At 35.8% G+C, this 19,334-nt stretch overlaps 2 protein-coding genes and 1 pseudogene across 2 annotated transcripts; 1 reads left to right on the top strand and 2 right to left on the bottom strand.

Annotated features, from left to right (window-relative positions):
- The first annotated feature begins 780 nt into the window (after positions 1-780).
- KAT3 (potassium channel protein) lies at positions 781-5,681 on the top strand. The gene is made up of 13 exons (XM_089619614.1): positions 781-1,036; positions 1,137-1,352; positions 1,443-1,604; positions 2,495-2,552; positions 2,678-2,995; positions 3,118-3,357; positions 3,464-3,562; positions 3,676-3,708; positions 3,960-4,145; positions 4,363-4,440; positions 4,749-4,818; positions 5,056-5,205; positions 5,455-5,681. Exons 1-13 carry the CDS (start codon positions 855-857, stop codon positions 5,556-5,558), a joined length of 1,896 nt encoding a protein of 631 aa, XP_089475740.1. The 5' UTR covers positions 781-854; the 3' UTR covers positions 5,559-5,681.
- LOC149391025 (polyamine-modulated factor 1-binding protein) lies at positions 5,366-6,498 on the bottom strand. Its single transcript, XM_089619615.1, has 3 exons — positions 6,338-6,498; positions 6,047-6,098; positions 5,366-5,859 (listed from the first exon to the last, which is right to left on the bottom strand). The coding sequence occupies exons 1-3, from the start codon at positions 6,387-6,389 to the stop codon at positions 5,709-5,711; spliced, it is 255 nt and encodes an 84-aa protein (XP_089475741.1). The 5' UTR covers positions 6,390-6,498; the 3' UTR covers positions 5,366-5,708.
- Positions 6,499-8,997: 2,499 nt separating this feature from the next.
- Positions 8,998-11,032, bottom strand: LOC149391024 (pectinesterase pseudogene; annotated as a pseudogene).
- Positions 11,033-19,334: the final 8,302 nt, after the last annotated feature.

The raw sequence follows: 19,334 nt of genomic DNA, 5'->3' as shown, positions 1-19,334 counted from the left end.
GCATAGAAAATCTCTCTCTCTCTCTCTCTCTCTCTCTCTCTCTCTCTCTCTCTCTCTCTCTCTCTCTCTCTCCCCTCCTCCTTCTTCTTTTGTAACTCCGATTATCGCCGAAGCTCGCCGAAATTCAAACGAAAAAAAGTGGAAAAACGACATCAACTCTTTCTCCCGCCGTTGGCTGTCCGAAAACGGCTTTGTTGGCGATTGTCGGGGAAAATCGCCGGCATTTAAATCCATGATTTGTTTAAAGGGTCTATTGGCTATTTAGCTATATGAAACGTTAGGAATTTTGAAATAGTCAACGTTTCGTTAATTTTTTGTAAATAGCCACGTAAATTTATTTACGCTATCAAAATAATCAAAAACTCAGAGTGAATTTCTAGTACATATGAATATTTACGAAATATTTACAAAATTTTTTTGCTATTTACGAAAAATTTACAAAACATTAACTAAAACGCAAACGTTTATGTTTAAGTGGCTTATCGCTAAATTTTTTTTGTTTAAATTTAGGATTAACCAAGCAGTTGTCAAATATATATAAAGAGAGAGAAATCTAACATAATCAATTTCGAATATATATACACAGAGAGAGAGAGAGAGAGAGAGAGAGAGAGAGAGAGAGAGAGAGAGAGAGAGAGAGAGAGAGAGAGAGAGAGAGAGAGAGAGAAAATAAAGCTAATAAAACTAATATACATACGTGATTCGTCAACAAAAATATATAAACAGATCAAAATGTATACAGCATCGCAGACGATACTTTTTTTGTGTTTCATTATATAATTAAGTAAATTCCCATTTTAAAAATATATATATACGTGATTAAGAGAGGAGAATAGAAAAAAAAAAGAGCAATAATGGCGTTATCGGAAACAAGGTCGCCGATTCCGCTTCTGTTCAGACGGCACTCGAGCCGAGATGAACGGAATATAATAACGTCCGTCTCAAGCAGCCTTTTGCCCGCCTTCGGTACCGTCGTCGACGAAGGCCATCAACCCCTCGGCCGTTTCGTTATCGCACCTTACGACCGCAGATACCGGTTTTTTTTTTTTTTTTTTTTTTTTTTTCTATATTCACCCTTCAATCAACAAGCCCTTATTCATTTCTGATTTTTATTATGTATATTACGTATATTTTAGGCTGTGGCAGACGTTTTTGGTGGTATTGGTGGTGTACTCGGCGTGGTCTTCGCCGTTTGAATTGGCGTTTAAGAAAGTGGCGACCGGTTCTCTCATGCCCGTCGATTTGACCGTTGACGCTTTCTTCGCGGTCGATATCGTCCTCACTTTCTTCGTCGCCTACTTGGACAAAACCACCTATCTTTTGGAGAACGATCACAAGAAGATTGCCGCTAGGTAAAATAAATACCCCTTATTCTGTATATATGTTTTTCTCTATATATTTAATTTGGTGCAATTTTTATTTTATTTTTATATTTTGTTAAGGTATGCGTCAAAGCTACGGTTACCGATGGATATAGCATCGACCCTGCCGTTTCCGTTGCTATACAAACTCTTCACCGGAAAAACCAACCACCGTGACGTCTTCGGCTTCCTCAACTTGCTCCGATTGTGGCGCCTCCGTCGAGTTAGTCAACTCTTTTCCAGGTCACATTTTTTTTATAATTAGTTTGTTTGGCTATTTATTTATTGATAAAAATAATGTGTAATGACGTGACGTGATGTGATGTTTAGAAATGTGCAAAAGGAACAAACTAAAATGGTGCATTAAATTCCAAGCACGACTTCTTCCTATCTACTAGCCGAGACTAAATGGCATAAAATGTTAAAGACGCTTGCAAATTTGATGGATACACACAAAAACTAGATTCGACGTATGAGGAAAAAAAAAAAAAAAAAAACTCAAATATAGCGGCTTGCAAACTGAGTCAATAGCATAAAATCAGCGGGCTATCAAATACATTACAATAAAATCTAAAAAGAATAGTAGAAACTTCATTCTCAGTTAGGGGGAAAAATGGCTTGTACTTGGACAAGCCACAAATGTTGTGATGTGAAGGAGATGAATAGGACTGTTGCCGAACCTTGTTGTCTAACTCACGACTTTATTTTTTCATTTGAGTTCTTCAAATATTGATGGTTTTTCTTTTTTTCTTTTTATGAATAATTTTCCTCTAGAAGAAAGGAACTGGTATTCAATTGACTAATAAATAATACTCACTCTCTGATGCATCAATTCGGGCCACTAGAATAGTCTCCTGATCGATAATGCCAAGCCCTCGTAGATTTTAATCGGGTCTATCCCGGAACATCACAGTTATAAAATAAATAAATAAATAAATAATACTCACTTTGCCGAACTTGAAAGAAAGAAAACAGTGGTAAAAAAGGGGCTACTTGATTAATCCTGCTCCTTGTATCATAATACATAGGTTTCTATTTATTTCTCTTATATTTTATAATCTTAGCATTTTACTTGCATGAAATCCCACGAGTACTCTCCCGCTAAAATAGTTACGGAATGGTTTATCTCACAGGCTAGAAAAAGACACAAGGTTCAGCTACTTCGCCACCAGAACCGCCAAACTAATCAGTGTAAATGTCTTTTTTTTTCTTTTTTTTTTTCTGTCTGGAATACATGTATCTTATTTTATACATCACCTTCAAAATTTGAGGGTTAGATACTTAATTTATAGTTACTACTGGTATAATGACCACAGGTGACATTATTTGCGGTGCACTCAGCCGGGTGCTTCTACTACTGGCTTGCGACGCACCACAAATCATCGGAGAACACGTGGATTGGGAGCCAGGTGGAGAATTTCGAGCAGAAGAGCATATGGCTTGGCTACACCTACTCGATCTACTGGTCGATCGTGACTCTCACGACCGTCGGATATGGAGATCTCCACGCAGTCAACACCGGAGAGAAGATCTTCAACATGATCTACATGTTCTTCAACATCGGTCTCACCGCCTATCTCATTGGTAACATGACCAACTTGATCGTCCACAGCTCCGTCCGTACATTCTTCATGGTAACTAATGTCTAGACCCGACCCTTGTTTGTTTATTTTTGGTTCTTAGTGACGAATGAGAATGAGACTATAAAACATTGAATGGTTTTTGTTGGTTTTTTTATTTCTTTAATGGGGGGTAGAGAGACTCGATAAACGAGATATTGAGATATGCGAGTCAGAAGAGACTTCCAGAGGGAATGAGAGAGCAAATGCTGTCACATTTACAGCTCAAGTTCAAGACGGTTGAGCTGCAACAAGAGGAAGTCATCGGGGACTTGCCTAAGGCCATTCGATCGAGCATCGCTCAACATCTTTTCAATCGGACGGTCGAAAAGACGTACCTCTTCAAGGGAGTCTCAGAAGACCTCATTGTCCAGTTGGTATGCAATGTGATTCCATGAAATTTACGGATTAATTCTTTTTTTTTTTTTTTTTTTTTTATGCTTGGATGAACCAAAGATGAGAAACGTGGATTTTAAAATGCAGGTTTCTGACATGAAAGCAGAATATTTTCCACCAAAGGTTGACATTATCTTGCAAAATGAGATTCCGACAGATTTCTATATTTTGGTCTCCGGAGCAGTGGTATGAAATTCCTTAACATGATATAAATATACACAAATTATGAGATGCTAAACATTAATAACGGCTCATGAGAATTAGACAAATAACATTTAAACGGTTACTTGAAACTGCAGGATGTGCTGGTATACAAGAATGGTACAGAGCAGGTAATTTCTAACACCTTTTCACACTAATACAAGTGTTATTATTTTATCTGTCTTTAAATATGGTGTGGAAATATTCTCAAAGTTAACATAATATGAAAAAGCTGAAAGAACTAAATCATAACCAGATCTTAGTTAGTTCCCGGAACTTCCTTAACTCACCATCAGATTTTAATTAGTTAAACCGAAAACTATTGATCGAGAATTCCCCTAATTCAAATTCTTATAGAAAGCAAATTTGTTGTCTCGAACAGCTTTTGTCGAAATTAGGATCATCGGACATGGTGGGAGAAATTGCAGTACTACTGAACCTTCCACAACCTTTTACATTGAGAACGAAGAGGCTTTCTCAGGTCATTCGTATGAGTCATCATCATTTTAAGCAAATATTGCAGCCAAACAGCGATGATGCAAAAATCCTACTTTCCAACTTCAAAGAGGTTTGTTGCTTTTCGTTAGTTAAATCTCTCGGAGAAAAGCCCATGTGATAAGAACTTCTGTCAAGAAAGCACAGCCTAACCTAGCTTAAGGACCTGTTTTTTATACTTGTATATTTTGTATATATACGTGAATCTTATCCTATCTTCAACAATTCAGTGTATATATGTCACTGTTGTTCAGACCCATGCCTTATTGACTCTGATTTTATGAATCCAGCATTTGAAGGGGCTAACCCCAGAGCTACAGGAAGAAATACCGTTTCTCAAAGATTTGTTAAGGGACCTAACTAGAGAGGTAAAAGTTCAGTATTTCTACATAATCTGTTTATCCCAATTAATGTGTCAATAAGAACACAAAAGAGTATAGTACAACTGACTGTCTGGGCTGATTTTGGACAAAATATCAAGAAAAAGAGTTGATAGAAAAACATAAACAAATTGATTTGACTCGAGACTCTATGGCCATCGCTACTTTTCTGACTAGAATACATGGGCATGTGTTAGCATTGTTCTAGAGTTAGAAACACTGTATTCCTGACCGCGAGTTTAGATTTAATTTTGAACGAGCTTAGATAATTATTAACATCATGTATTCTTATGCAGCAAGCAGGATCAAATGGGGATCAGCACGACGAACAAGCCGAGAATTATGACATAGCATCAAACCATGAAGGTAAACGCTAAAAGTTATTTATTGGAATATGGAATAGACGTGAATATCTGTGAAGAAGGGTCTATAATCAGTGACCTTTCATATTCAACAAAACAGTTATATGAATAGTGTGATATTGTCACATTCCACAAACAAGCATCGTCGATAGCTTAGGCTCGAGCACTGTGACTAGAGTTATCAAAACTACAAAATGGGTTCCGTGAGATTTCTAGATGAAAATTTTCTTTGATTGTGCAGGTGTTACAGAAAATTCTAATCCATTGTCAAACAAAGTTCCTGTCAGAGTGATAATCCACGGTCATAGCCCAGATGAGAATGCATCAGATGAAAACACGGGAAAGCTTGTACATGTTCCCAAATCGATCGAAGATCTCTTTAAATTGGCAGGTAAACAATGCGAAACTCTAATTAAAAGACCCTCAGGCTGACATTTGCATTATTTCCAAGATCATTAAACAGGAAAGATATCTATGAAGAGTCATCTTTCAAGTTGCAACAAAAAGTGAACCACACGAAACATTAAGCATAGAATACTTCTAACTTGCTATGAAATAATCTTTTGGCACGTAATAACAATGTCACACATCTTCTGCATTTGAGGAACATTACTAACATTGCTTGGTTTATGAATTGTAGAGAAAAAGTTCGGTCAAAGAGGAAGCACTATTGTCATGGCTGATGGTTCGGAGGTGGAAGAATTGAATGCTTTAAGAGACAATGACCACCTCTATATCTACTAAACATCAATGCATACTTTTGGCACACTCACAGTCTGTACAAAGCCTTGCGAAATTTTCATATCACCGGATCTCAAACAATCTTATAGAACTTACCTAGTGTGTTATTGTCAACAATAGTATGGGAGACTGAAGATACAGGTCTTACAGAGCCTAATCTTCTTTGTTGAGCAAGTCCAACACAGTGTAAGCGGCTTTTTGAAACCGCACCTTCCCTTCCTCCAATGATTTCTTCCTCTCTGTAGCAGAATCTCTACACTTCTCGATATCTTCCATTATCTCAGCAGAGTTTTGATCAATCACACTGTGATTCAGTTTAAAAATTTTAGTGACTCGAAGTTCTCTTGAGTGAGAATTATTTATATAGTAATTGTAACCTGTTTTAGATAGATCTGTCTAAAAAAATAATTAACTGCTACGAAAAAGCAAGCAAAACTGTTCCTAAAACTATTGTGATTTGTATTATTGCTTGTCTATGGCTAAATACTCACTTGATCAGCTTAAGCATGTTTTCCATTGCTCCTTGGACTTGCTGAGACATCTCTGCAACAATTACGAATATATGAGCGACTTGTACAATGTACGATCTAAGAGCTCGGTTGAGAAGAAGCTCTTCAATTAACGTTGAAATTCGAAATTGGATTATCGTAATGAGCGAATTCGCCGGATTTAGGAACTCTATTTCGCGCGAAATCGTGCTCGAGGTTGCTCAGAAGTGAGCAGAAACGGAAGTTCGCGATAAAATTATATGTTTATTTATAATTTATAAGAGGAAGACTAACCGTAGACGAGAGAGGAGAGCTGGGCGTCGGACTGAGACGGTGAACCCGCCATTGTTTTCAGCCAGAGATTTCAGAGAGAGAGAGATGGGTAGAGAAAGAGAGAACAGATTGCGGGAAAACGAAAAATGAAGGAAGATTAAAACGCGCTGGAGAAATATAAAGTCATGACAAGTATAAATACATAGTTGTTTGGTAGAAAATTAAGGAACAATTTGTTAGAAATAGCCTAAATGTTACTCTTAATTAAAATTATAGCAGAATAATTTCAATATTAAAAAAATATAAGCTCTTTCGTGCTATTATTTTTTTAATTATTATATAATTAGGCTTAATTTTCAATATATTGGATCTAAATGGGTCACATGAAGTGGAAGTTAACCGAGACCCTAAAGTATCTTATTTATTTCAGATACTTCACTGCATATTCTTACAAAAATACCTTATCCTATTTTAAAACCACTTTTTTTGTTTGAAGTAGCACTATTGACCAAGATTACATGATATATTAACAGTACAAAACGCAAATGACACTATCTGTCAAGATTACATAATATAAGATAAATCTTAAAGGAGCAAGCATCTCTGCAGTTCCTGAGGCTGGCAGGCTCAAACTCAATGTCGACGCTGCGTGGGAGGAGCGGACAGGACGCGGGGCGATGGGCTGTGTGGTGAGAGACCACCGGGGCGAGGTCGTAGGTGCTTCGGCTACGTTGATCGAAGGAGTAGACTCGGCGTTGACAGCGGAATGCAGAGCCATTCACGCCGGGCTCCAATTTCTCCAGACCAAGGGATGGAGTGTCTCGTCGATGGAGTCCGATTGTCTACGGGCAACTCAACTTGTCAACAGAAAATCCCTTAACAGGGTCCAAGGGCCGATCATCGCAGATATCGGAGCTTTGATGGAGTCGCAGGTGCTGTCGAAGAGATGCCAGTGGGTTCCCAGATCGTGCAACGAGGTGGCTAACTGCTTGGCCAAAGCTCGTCTTGATTTTCTGGTTTCAGATTTTTCTTCCTGTATTTGCCCCGCGTGGCTGAGAACTGCTGTTCAAAGGGATGTTAGTGCCCTGTTTTCTAGTTAATGAAATCTTTGCTTTCCCTAAAAAAAAAAAAGCATCTCTACAGTTTAGAGAGTTCGAACCCAAAACCTATTCGTTGAGTTATGTGTGAGATTACCACTAGATCAAACTAGTTACTACATGTCTTTTTTGTTTTTACAGGTTTATTAGACTTGTCTTTTACTTCTTACATTTTGTTTAAATTTTAATTTTTTTTTTCAGTTTTATGTATGGACAAAATTATCTGAAATCAAACTAATGAAATATTTATGAAATGTTTAAAATTTTAGATTTTCAGGGAATCACCATCTTATGATAAGTTATTTTTGAAATTTTCCCAATATTGTCCATTTACCTCTCGATTTGAAGGGGTATTTATAAATTTTTTTGCTCTTGGAGTGAGTGTGTGTAGGACCCACGTATGTTGGGGCTCATTTGGTGCTAGAATCGGTCTTGCGCCCCGGAATATCCTTGGCAGCGCCAATATGAGCCCTCGGAATGGTCTTTAATTGAGTTTGTGGGACGGTCTTGAATTGAGCTTGCAAAGCGATCTTGAATTTGGCTCACAGGACTGTCTTGAATTAAGCCTGCGGAGCGGTCTCAAATTGAGCCTGGGGAAGGACTTGAATTGCGCCCGTAGGGTGGTATTGAATTGGGCCACCAGAGTGGACATCTGCGTAAAATAAAGGGAAATTTGCGTTAATGTCACAAATTCGTCGGGTTTTTGCATTTATGTCACAAAGTTGTCAAAATTGCATTTGTGTCACGTATTTACATTCGTGTCATATGTGCAAATTTCAAATTATTTTCTCTCATCATTTAATCTTTTTATTAGTTACTCCATGTCTTCTGAATTTTTACAATACCTCATTAAAAATCACTTCATCTTTCGCTAAAACTTTCTAAAATTTTTGCGTGCGACTTATTTGCAATTGGATTGCCAATTTGTGACATAAGATGCAAATACCACTAAAATAAAAGAGTCTCCATCTTATCATGCATGCATAGCTTCTTTTTTTTCTTTTTTCCGTAAATTAAATTGTTGGGATTTTACTTTATTTTCTCTTTGAAACGAAAAAAAAAGACGTATTTCAGATATTGAAGAGTAAAAAATGTCACTCTTTTAAAACAACAACCTCAGTGACAAGAACATCGTGTGATCGTCAAAAAAAACATTTTACTCTTTTTTTTTCCCTAAATCTTTTCATTATATACTATTTGTCAGCGTTTTCATGTCGTAAAAATTTGTATTCTGAAAGATCTCAAGGGGTTTATATATGTGAAACCTGGTTATGGGTGATAGTCCATAACCAATTATTGTCAGATTGTCTGTTAAGAACCGTAGATGCATACTAATTTACTCGAGTATAAACTTTGAGAAATACTAAAATATCTTTATAAGAAAACGCACGTAAAATAAATTTCAAAAAATAACAATCACCTAATTTTAAACTACTTTAATATCTTAGTGTCAACAAAGCATATAAATAAAATTAATCCTCCCTGAATCGTTAATCCTACATTTCCAGGTAATAGTAAAACTAACTAATTATAATTATTAAAGTGAACCAAAAACACTAGTAACAAAGGAAGAAAAAAAAAGGCCTAATAAAGCAATCCGGGAGTGAAAGGTATGTCAGTGAAAGGCAACCAAGAGTTAGCATCAGTGAAATTCTGAAGCGTGAAAGACAAAGCCTCTGACAAAGTCATCTCCTTTTGAACGCCAGTCCACGGAACCCTAGAGGCGGTAGCGGAGCCGGGACCGGTATTCTGAAACTCGCCGTAGTAGAGCTTGCCACGGGCCTCGTTGCCGTGCATGTTTTGCCAGCCTCGGGGTTCAATGGCGGCCCCGATATTGGACTCCATGTACACGGTCCTCGCGTACGGCCTCCACGGCCGGCCGAGAAATCCGCCGGAGTTTATGCCCTCTCTCTCGGAGTCGACGGTGCAGTTGTGGAAGACGAAGCCGCTGTTCTCGTCGGCGAGGTCTCGGTTTTGGGCGGCCACGGTGAAGGACCGGCCTTTGCGGCCGAGGATGAACGAGTTCTGGAACACTGCCGAGGCGTCGCCGAAGATGAAGTCCACGGTGCCCGTGACGTGGCAGTCGCGGTAGAACTGGGTTCTGGAGTGGGCGTAGAGCGTGTCTTGGTACCCCTCGAAGCTGCACCGGAAAAAGGCCGACCGGTCCGCTTGGTTCAGCACCGCCACCGCTTGGTTTCCCGGCGGCCCCGCCGTGTTTCGGAACGCCACGTCGATTGCTATGAAGTTGTCTCCTTCTACGGCTGTACGTACCATGAAAAAATTCGTGGAAAAAGTTAATTTCTATGCATGTCTTCACTGGAGGCTATGCTATGATATAGTTATAAAATAGTTGAATGTAGTAAAATAATTCATAGGTGTAACGATCGAAATAAGTAAAAGTTTGTTGTACGTACCAAAAGTTGCGGAGTGGAAAGTAGACCAACCAGTGGCATTACTGTGATTTCCGGTGATGATTGTGGAGTGAATTCCATCTCCAAGAAGCAGTATGCTTTGCTTGTGAGCGGAGATGCTGATACACTCGTCATAAACCCCAGCTTTGGAGTAAATTACGAAATAGCCATCTTGAGGCCTAAGTCTTTCCGGCGCGAACTTGACGGCTTCTTCGATGGTCGTGAAGTCTCCGGTGCCGTCTTTGCTAACAATCACGCAGTCGCTCACCGCAATTCCGTTCCCTTTCAACCCTGGAAGCATTAATATTCCTGGGTTGGACCCACACATTGACGAGCTACAATCCCGCGACTTCTTTAGACCCTACACATATGCATGGCAATAAACTAAATATGAGGGACTAGCAGGTTACTTGAACTTTTAACATTATTATTTAGGCAACAGTTTCAAATTGAATTTGGCGTGAAAACATTAATTTTTGTTAATTTCTATTATATTTTAGAAATTTGTATATCGGTAATTCGTTTATCTTATTCTGTTAATTGATGACTACTTATCAAAATTTAAGTTTGTACGCCAGCTGGTCAAAAAATTGGACGAAAAAAGCGAGTACCTTAATAATATCAGTCAGCGAATGGGGCCTCTCTGGACCGTCTTCGTTGCCATGTCTGTTGTTGGAACTCGCTGTGGACGGCGGCGGTGGTGCCTGTGATTGTGCCGGGGGTGTCGGTGGCGGTGGTGAAGAAGGCCGTGCCTGTGATTGTGGCGGTTGACGATGATGCCTGTGCTGATGGTGGTGGTGGTGGTGGTGGTGGTGGTGGTGGCCGGAGCTCATCATCTGCTGATCATCAATGTCCGGGGATAGGGCTTGCGTCACCAACCCTAGAGTCACGCCGTATATCTTTCCCGCGCGTGACACCGCCGCAATCTCCGGAGACCCCTCGTCCACGAGGCCGTCCTGGCACGTCCGGTGGTTGGCCGTGACAGCGCTCAGGCGAGTCCGAACGCGGTGGACGAGACTCGTTGCACTGCTCTTCATCTTCGACAGCTCTTCGGCCACGGAGGTCAGCATGTCCGCGTTCTGCTCGAAGAGGCGGCGGCAGTCCTCGAGGGCAGCGCCGGGGCCGGGGAGCCGCCTTTGGACGAGCTTCGTGATTCGGAGCGCGGTTTGGATTGAGTGCAGCTCATCATTACTCTCGCCGGAGACCATGGAACGGCACAGCTTCCGGTGGGGACTGAACTCGCATCTCGCCGGAGACGCGGCGCTGATCGTGGCTGCCCCACAGAAGAATAACAGAATGCTGATGATGATTGACGTGATCAGTACTCGCATATTCATCGCACTACGATTATGCACTTAATTACGTTTTCACAGCTCATCTATGATGATTTCTTCGATTATGTTTTTTAGGTTTTCCACGCTTCAGACTTGAACTAGTATTTATAAAGATTTGTTCGCTAATAGGAATCCTAGCTATTTCGACTTCGACTAGGAATTACCTGAGCGTCTTTTTTAAGTAACAGTAAATTACGCGCTTATGCATGTATACAACAAACGTTAAAACGTGCGAAAAATGGAGCTATAAAATCCGACTACAAATGCAATTCGGCCCGGCCCAATATATTGACCGCCTTAGATACAATTAAAAATGACAAAGTTATTTTCTATTTTCTTGTTTTTGAAACTAAAAAAAATGAGAAAGTTATTTTAAAAGTGCTAACCTTCCAAAATAATTTATTTTTATTCTAAACTTTCAAAAAAAAAAAATTAAATGAAATTGAACTCTAAACAGTTTAAAAAAAAAAAAAAAAGTAAAATAAAGTCCAAAATGGTAAACAACTTTTTTTTTAAAAAATTATGCAAAACATTAAAATGTCCGTTTACAATTTGAAAAAAAAAAAATTGCGATAAAACTATAGACACACTATTCACATGTTCGGTTTCTAAAATCACTACCATATTAATTTGCACATTCAAATTTAAGTATTTTATTTATGTATTAAAAATATTAGGCCTTTAAAAAATGACTTTAAAATTTGAATATTGAGAAAAGGAACAAAAGGAATAAAGAAGGATTCACAATTTCATTCTTGAAAGTTTTATAAGGTGTGTTGTCATAAATACGCATGATATTTAATTTAATTTCATATATAAATTTATATAATTTTGATTATGCTTTTGATTTTTCAGACTCCTATTCAACCCCAGTTTCCGTTGAATGTGGCTATTATGTACTAATATTCATGAAAGAGATTGTTTTAGCCCAATCCTGCTTAGATGTCATCAATACTGGTGTAATTGTCTATACTATTGTTCCAAGGTTCCAAGCATATGGGATGCAATATCATATTAATCTTTATTGTTATATATATTGCAATTTTATGGAAGAAAAGTGTATACATTTCCTGAAATTAATGAAGTGCGAAAAGAGTGAAAAAAATCAGTGTTAGAGAGTTTAAAGCTTTGAATTCTTATAGTTTATGAATAGATCATTTAATAATTAGCCTTTTTAAGGTTTATGTTCGATCATTGTTTTTTTAGCATATGAATCAGAATAGTGGTTTGCTATATTGATTATGTAGAAGTTATGTCGTAAAGCATAATACTTTCTGAGTAATATATATTTGTTCCATTTGCAATGTGAGTTCATGTATGTCAATTTACACTCATCACCAATATCCAAATATTGATGTATTATTTTAATTTTCTAAATTAGATTGAATTAAAATTTGAAATAAAAATGGTTTGGTTTACTATAGTTGTTGCGAGACGTCATAACAACTATTTGACGACCATAAATAACGGTCATAAAATCTATCAATTATAAAAGCTCTTTTATGTATATAAAATACTTGGTTTTACGACTCACTTTAAGAGTCATAATATCTCATAGTCATAAAAAAAGCATTTTACAACTGTTAAAATGTAGATTTTATGACTGTTATCCAAAGTCGTAAAATCTGACAGTCGTAAAAAAAAATTTTATGGTTATCAAATATAAGATTATACGACTCTTGAGCGACAGATTTTATGACTCTTAAAAACTTTTAATGATTGTGACTTCTATGACTGCATAGTAACAGTCGTATTATGTCTTTTACGAATGTTATGAACAGTCATTAATGAAATTTTTAGTAGTAAATTTCACTTTATACTATCATAGTTTGTCAAATTTGATGCCATTAAGTAACAACGTGAAAGTTTGGCTATTGAGATGGAACAAACTGAAAACTTTGTCCATTCTAGTCTTGTTTACGGAGCTAAAAATTCAGCTTGGCATTGTGCTATTCATAATATATATATATATATATATATATATATATATATATATATATATTATTTATATATTTTTAATAACAAAATATATTTTAAGACTATAAAATTTATAATTTCTTATTTCGTGAATAGTGCTGGAACAAACCAAAAGGAAGGTTACAAAAATGTTCATTCCTTTAAGGACTAAAATTTTGTCTTAATTAGAAATGAAATTTTCATTCCGTCCAATACCCCAGATCATGTTTATCCACTATTTAAAACAAACTTGAAAATTTGTTATTTTTTAAGAAGAAAAAAAACTCCATTCAAAATTTTATACATCAAAGAAACTTTTCAATAACAATCTTGCAAAGTAGGCATTTTTCGCTCATTCCGATCCGAACTCTTTCTTTTCTTTAATTCTAATAAATTCCCATGAAAATGACAAAAATGCTAGCATTAAACTCAATTATCAAAAGTAAACAATCACAAGAGAGAGAGCCAAATTTTACTCGGATTCCCCACCTAATTTCAAGTTTATCAATTATCTAATTAGGATCATACGGAAAGTGGAAATATCAAACCCTCCATTAACGACATTGATTCAAAATCATTCCCTGATAATACTAAGACCATCATACTCAGACCATCAAAATCAAAGCTTCCATCTTTAAATCCCCAAAGAGCGCCAAACTCGACGTTGTTATTTACCAAATCGTAGAAAATCTTTAATTTTCAACGTACGCGCCAATGTTTGATTTGTTCGCTAATAGGAATCCTAGCTAGTTCGACTTCGACTAGGAATTACCTGAGCGTCTTTTTTAAGTAACAGTAAATTACGCGCTTATGCATGTATACAACAAACGTTAAAACGTGCGAAAAATGGAGCTATAAAATCCGACTACAAATGCAATTCAGCCCGGCCCAATATATTGACCGCCTTAGATACAATTAAAAATTACAATTTGAAAAAAAATATTTTTGCGATAAAACTATAGACACACTATTCACATGTTTGGTTTCTAAAATCACTACCATATTAATTTGCACATTCAAATTTAAGTATTTTATTTATGTATTAAAAATATAGAACTAAAACATATTAGGCCTTTAAAAAATGGCTTTCAAAGTTGAATTGTTAAGAAAAGGAACAAAAGGAATAAAGACGGATTCACAATTTCATTCTTGGAAGTTTTGTAATGTATGTTGTCATAGATACGCATGATATTTATGAATATAAATTTATATATTTTTTATTATGCTTATGATTTTTCAGACTCCTATCCAACTCCAGGCAGCGACACGTGGCGGCCTTAATATATATATATATATATATATATATATATATATATATATATATATTTCGGCCTTTGTTATTTTATTTTTTTTCTCTCTCGTCAATATATTTTGTATAATTTTTTTATGTATATTATTTTTTTCTCTCTCTTTCATCAATATATTTTGTATAATTTTTTTAAGTATATTATATTCATAATTACTAATACTATATTATACTATATCAATAACATACATTATTTTGAGCATATGTTATTATATATATATATATATATATATATATATATATTTGGAAAAATTATGCGCTATTAATATTACACATAGATTTCATATGTTATTGTTTGATATATCGTACTATTTTGCAATTTTACATAACAATATATATTATTAATGTAAATATAAGAAACTTTTCTTACTTTCTATTTCTCTATATCTTTTTTTTTTTAATTTCTTTTATCAAAATTCAACTTCAACTTTAGTTACCTAAATTTTTTTTGTCCATAATACTTAGAATTATGACAGATAAGAAAATATGCAATATTTTGAAAAACTTTGAATCACAAAAGAGTTTTTTTTTTCTATCTTTTGTTAGTTTTTAAAAATCATTGACAACGATTTTGCTAAATTTAATTTAATAAAATTAAAATTATTCAATTTACTCTATTTTCTTTATTTTTATTTTCCGCTTTTTATTTAAAAACAATAATAATTTTGTTGGCTCACGCGTTGCGCGTTGTTGAAACTAACCTTCCCAAATAATTTTTTTTATTCAAAACTTTCGGAAAAAAATTTAAACTCTAAACAGTAAAATAAAGTCCAAAATAGTAAGCAAATTTTAAAAAATAAATTATGTAGAACATTAAAATGATTGACACACTATTCTCACGTTCAGTTTCTAAAAACACTACCATATGTAATTTGCACATTCAAATTTATGTATTAAAAATATAAAATTAAAAAATATTAGGCCTTTAGAAAATGATTGACAAAACTAAGGTATTTATAACTAAAATTAAACACATTAAAATTTAGAGATTTATTAGTATCTAGCATGTATTAAGAGGGAGATTAAAATAGTAACCAAACTATCAATTTATTTTAAAAGATAACCAACATTGATTAAAGTCCCAAAAATATTCTTCTCTACCACACCCAAACACCACACTCAAATATCCAAACACCACACCACAATCTTCCTCTCCGATCCACCGGATCTTCGTCGAGACTCGCCGTCGCCGGCGACGAAGAAAGAGCTTCGGACTCGATCCCCACCGCCTCATGTTCCTTCCGGAGAAGCTCGCACCAGTGATTCCGAGGTTGATTCTGACGTGGTTGTCACTCGGGTCGCCGAATTCCGGGTTAAATCACGTGTCGAACTCGAAGGCGGCGGAGGCGATTTTAGATTTTAGGGTTTTTCATTCGACAGTTAAAAATTTAATCCGATTAACTGTCTGTCACAGTTAATCTGATTAACTGTGATGAACTTCTTCCGAAAACGATTTCGAACATCCGCGAGTCTTGCGGTTACGCCGATCCGGCCGTTTGATGGTCGCAAGTTCAATTCTGCATATTAACTGTGGTAGTTGATCGGATTAACTGTGATAGTTAACCGGATTAACTGTGAAGGTTAATTCGATTAACTGTGATGATCCTCCCCCGGAAACGATCTCGAACATCAGCGAGTCATGCGGCTGCACAGATCCGACCGTTTAAAGGTAGGGTTGAGATTTTGTCGTTTGAAACTTTGATGAAAACTCGAATTCCGAGGCCGGAGATGGCGTAGATGAAAGTTAATAAGATTTATTGATGTTCTTGTTACAGTTAATAAGATTTGCTGTTGTTTTTGTTACGGGTAATAAGATTTACTATTTTTCTTATTACCGTTAATATTATTTACTCTGACAGTTAATAATAACAACTCTTAAGGTGTTATTGGAATATTGGAATGTTATTATAACAAATTGGCTACTTTTCGAAATATGTTAATATAGTTGGGTTATAATTTTAAAATAGGAGGACTGTTTGAGCTAGATACTTAAACCGCCCTAAAATGTAAGTATTTTTATTTATTTATTTATTTATCTATTAAAAATATAAAACTAAAAAAATATTAGACCTTTAAAAAATAGTTGACGAAGTAAGCATACCGATTCTACTGCTCTCTCTGCTTGAAGAACTCAAAAAACCAGATCCAGATCTACCTAAAAAAACAAGGTTTTCTAGATCTAGATCTAAATCTTCCCCTGGGGCCAGATCCGACGGAGGCTTCGGTCACCAATTGGGTGTCGGCTTCGGGGGAGGAGGTACGACGGATTATGACCGGTAAAAGGAGTCGATTGAAGAGAATGGTGTTGGAGGCGTTGTGTTGTAGTGTGACGTGGCTCCTCGTGGCCATCATCCTCCCATCGTATCGGTGTTGACTCTCGTGTGCCGGACTCTGGTTCCGATTTTAGATTTTCTCTTTAGTTTTAGTTTTAGTTTGTGTGTGAAACTTTTAATTTATTATTGTGATTTGCTTGATTTGGTTTATTATGGAGGATTAGCCGTTGTCCACTTTTCCGTTATAGATTTCATGTTACAGTTTTCTCTATGCAGGCAGAAGAATCATCTTCTTCTTGGTCATCGGATCAAGGTTGATTGGATTTCTCCATCATCCGTTATGGATATTTTGAAAGAGACATGTGTCTACTCCATTTCTCTTGTGCTCGTTGTTCTTCCTTTTGTTGAAAGTATACACAAAGTTGCGCGATTATCTGAACCTAGTGTTAGATTCACTTCGACTTAGGTATGTTGTGCTCCTTGTACTAAGATGTAATTTTCCTGTATTTCTGGGTATATTTTTACCCATTTCTAAATGGAAATCCGTTTATATTAAAAAAAAAAAAGTTGACAAAACTACGATTTTTTATAACTAAATTAAACAACCCAAATTGCAAGACACAAAGTGACGACTTACCTCTCCATATGCTTGAGACGGTTCTGTATATACCTCTTATAATAGGTTTGTAAAACGACAATAATTATCAATTTCAAAGATGTATATTTCAAATACTTTTGCATTGACATAAAATTTGAACAATTTCACCTTAATGGTTTCGTGACCTAGAAACTATTAACAAATTCGACCAAACTCTGTGCGAACTTGTGTGTCACTTGACAAGCCTTAAGAATAAAATCTAACAAAGAAAATTTATAACTGAAGCTTCGACTAAATGTCAATTCACTTTGACTCAACATTCGAAATACCTCTTTTTTCTATATATATATATATATATATATATATATATATATATATATATATATATATATATATGGGCATCCAATCACCGTTGATTCGCGCACGAATACCGGTTTTCGGGCATCAACTCGGAGCTCGCTCACGACGCTCGGATTTGGGAGAAATACTCAAGTTTCAATTTTTCATTTCATCAAAAATCTATCTTTTACAAAACAAGTCACCAAGATTTATAGTGCATCTTGAGACCTTTTACATACCAAAAACCGATGAATGTAATTAGGAATAAATACAATTCAACACACATTAATACCTCGAAAATTAAAAATAAAAACCGAAGAGTTACAAAATCGGGCAGAAACTAAACCGTCCATTTTGAAAGCCTAAACGTCAGAATTCGGCTTAAATCTCGAGACCCCACTTTGTGGGTCTTGTTTACTAGGTCGATTCCACTCAGAAAACACTACTCTTTTGTCCGTTTCGGTGATCTCAACATTCTTGAAACTGTAGCCCAATTTGCCCTGCACATATATATATATATATATATATATATATATATATATATTCTATTATCCCTAAATTTAGAAGCCTTGTTTTGGCGTTTGACCTCGTTTTGACTTTATGTTTTGATATTAAATGTACGCTACTAAAATATATCTCGACAAAAAAAATATAGCTTATATTTCCTATGTACACTTTTTATCGATTAGTTTGACTTAGATGGTCGTGAGTAACTATTAGAGTCCGAATCGGATTTTTATAAGGCATACCTAATATGACCAACGCCAGATCTAAACACAAATTGTAAGAAATCACTACTACAAATATGAGAATACGCGATTAAATAAATGATAACCCATATGATTTTGACAGTCATAAAAAATTATTAAGTTAAATTTTATAATCTGTCGTTGTTTTTATGTGACTTTTAATATACAACCGTCATAATATGTCTCACTTAAAGTTTTAATGACTAGTATTAGTTTAACAGTCGTTAAAGTTCTCAACTAATAAAAATAAGACAGTCGTGATAAATATTTTTACGACCATGACCATAAAGAGAGTCATTAAAAACTTACAATTCACGAGTCCACGAATACAACAGTTGTAGAAACTTTAATATATATATATATATATATATATATATATATATATATATATATATATACACATATAAATATTTCGAAATTCCCTGGTTCGAGCTCTCAAAACAAAGATGCCTCAAACGCAAGAAAACCAGTGATCGTGCTCGTTGACGTAGACTGGGAGAATGGAAGAAGAAAACACGAAGCTTTACTCTGGTTCGGTCACTACACTATCAATGGATTACAACTTACAATTGAGTTTTAAATTTTCAGAAGAGAAAACTCTAGAATTACCCCCAAAATCACGATTATGAGACCAACGTGACTCTCTCTAATTCTCTATTTCTCTCTCTAACTCATGTTGGAATTGATCTAGGGTTTAAGAAAAAGTTTAACGCTTCGTTAAGCGGCGGAATTTTAAAAATTTTCTTTTTCAAGTAAAACAGTTTTTACTAACCTAGACAAAGAGCAAGCACATGTAACTAAAACTAATATGAGCATAATAAATTTACTACCCTCTTTAGAAGCTTGAACGTTGATGAGCCTTCGGAAGGTTGAAAACGTTCGTCTCCCTCGCAGCACGTCTCTCTTTCTTTCCTTGGCAACTCGAGCAACCACGAAAGTTTCTATCACTAAATCA

This window comes from Urtica dioica, chromosome 7 (assembly GCF_054948205.1).
Source record: "Urtica dioica subsp. dioica isolate 48M chromosome 7, U.dioica_male_clone48M_v1_H2, whole genome shotgun sequence".
Classification (NCBI taxonomy): Eukaryota; Viridiplantae; Streptophyta; class Magnoliopsida; order Rosales; family Urticaceae; genus Urtica; species Urtica dioica.
The sequence above is the reverse complement of the archived record's forward strand: the minus strand, read 5'-3'. Positions and strand labels throughout refer to the sequence as shown.

What these genes read in the sequence shown, in the direction of transcription:
- LOC149391025 (XM_089619615.1), bottom strand. Translation starts at nt 6,389, where the DNA reads ATGGCGGGTTCACCGTCTCAGTCCGACGCCCAGCTCTCCTCTCTCGTC. An exon ending in GCTCTCCTCTCTCGTCTACG is followed by an intron (nt 6,099 to 6,337) that starts GTTAGTCTTCCT and finishes TAATTGTTGCAG; the next exon opens with AGATGTCTCAGCAAGTCCAA. An exon ending in AACATGCTTAAGCTGATCAA is followed by an intron (nt 5,860 to 6,046) that starts GTGAGTATTTAG and finishes ACTGAATCACAG; the next exon opens with TGTGATTGATCAAAACTCTG.
- KAT3 (XM_089619614.1), top strand. Translation starts at nt 855, where the DNA reads ATGGCGTTATCGGAAACAAGGTCGCCGATTCCGCTTCTGTTCAGACGG. An exon ending in CACAAGAAGATTGCCGCTAG is followed by an intron (nt 1,353 to 1,442) that starts GTAAAATAAATA and finishes TATTTTGTTAAG; the next exon opens with GTATGCGTCAAAGCTACGGT. An exon ending in ACAAGAATGGTACAGAGCAG is followed by an intron (nt 3,709 to 3,959) that starts GTAATTTCTAAC and finishes TGTCTCGAACAG; the next exon opens with CTTTTGTCGAAATTAGGATC.